At 40.3% G+C, this 1,171-nt stretch overlaps 1 protein-coding gene across 1 annotated transcript in view; it reads left to right on the forward strand.

Moving 5' to 3' along the window:
* The window catches only part of LOC104699474 (ATP-dependent helicase BRM-like), a gene marked incomplete at its 3' end in the record, with an annotated part of 9,703 nt that overhangs the window by 4,748 nt on the left and 3,784 nt on the right, over positions 1-1,171 (forward strand). The window contains exon 5 of the mRNA XM_010414779.1: positions 89-1,029. Coding sequence (XP_010413081.1) covers positions 89-1,029 — 941 coding nt within the window. The remainder of the gene's footprint in view (positions 1-88; positions 1,030-1,171) is intronic.

Genomic DNA, 1,171 nt, shown 5'->3' on the forward strand with positions numbered 1-1,171 from the left:
CTGGAAAAAGAAGCTACTTCTACTGATGTGGTTACTAAAGAGGAGCAACAAACTGATGTATTCCCTGTTAAATCTGACCAAGGAGCAGATGCTAGTAATAATCCTAGAAGTGATCCTACAGCTGATAAGGGAAAGGCTGTTGCATGTGATGGAGGCCAACCTAACGCTCCTCCACAAGAAAATTCTCCCCAGCAGCCTAAGGAAACAGCCTCTGCCAGGAAATATCATGGACCATTGTTTGATTTTCCCTTTTTCACTCGAAAACATGACTCTTATGGGTCTACACCAGCCAATGCCAATAACAATCTCACATTAGCATATGATATTAAAGATCTGATTTGTGAAGAAGGTGCAGAGTTCTTCAATAAAAAAAGAACAGACAGTTTGAAGAAGATAAATGGTCTACTAGCAAAAAATCTAGAAAGGAAAAGGATTAGGCCGGATCTTGTTTTGCGGCTTCAAATTGAAGAGAAAAAGCTTAGGCTATCGGATCTTCAGTCACGTGTTAGAGATGAAGTGGATCGACAACAACAGGAGATAATGTCCATGCCGGATAGGCCATACCGCAAATTTGTGAGGTTGTGCGAACGACAACGCCTTGAAATGAATAGACAAGTACTGGCCAACCAGAAAGCTGTTCGAGAGAAGCAGCTGAAAACCATTTTTCAGTGGCGTAAGAAGCTCCTTGAGGCTCACTGGGCTATACGTGATGCACGCACTGCTCGTAACAGGGGAGTGGCCAAATACCATGAAAAAATGTTGCGAGAGTTTTCAAAGAGAAAAGATGATGGCCGGAATAAAAGGATGGAAGCCTTGAAGAATAATGATGTAGAAAGGTACAGGGAGATGTTACTGGAACAACAAACAAATATACCTGGTGATGCTGCTGAAAGATATGCTGTTCTCTCATCATTTTTGACCCAAACCGAAGATTATCTTCATAAACTTGGAGGGAAGATTACTGCCACAAAGAATCAACAGGAAGTGGAGGAGGCAGCAAATGCTGCAGCAATAGCAGCGAGATTGCAGGTATATATATATTGTTTTGTCTACTCTACAGCGAATTATCTGTTACTCTTTGTAGATAATTCGTCAAATTTTTACTAAATTGTTGACTGCATGTTACAGAAAATAGAACTTTTTCTTTTAAAGTTATATTTTACAGTAGCTA

This window comes from Camelina sativa, chromosome 6 (assembly GCF_000633955.1).
Source record: "Camelina sativa cultivar DH55 chromosome 6, Cs, whole genome shotgun sequence".
Lineage (NCBI taxonomy): Eukaryota > Viridiplantae > Streptophyta > Magnoliopsida > Brassicales > Brassicaceae > Camelina > Camelina sativa.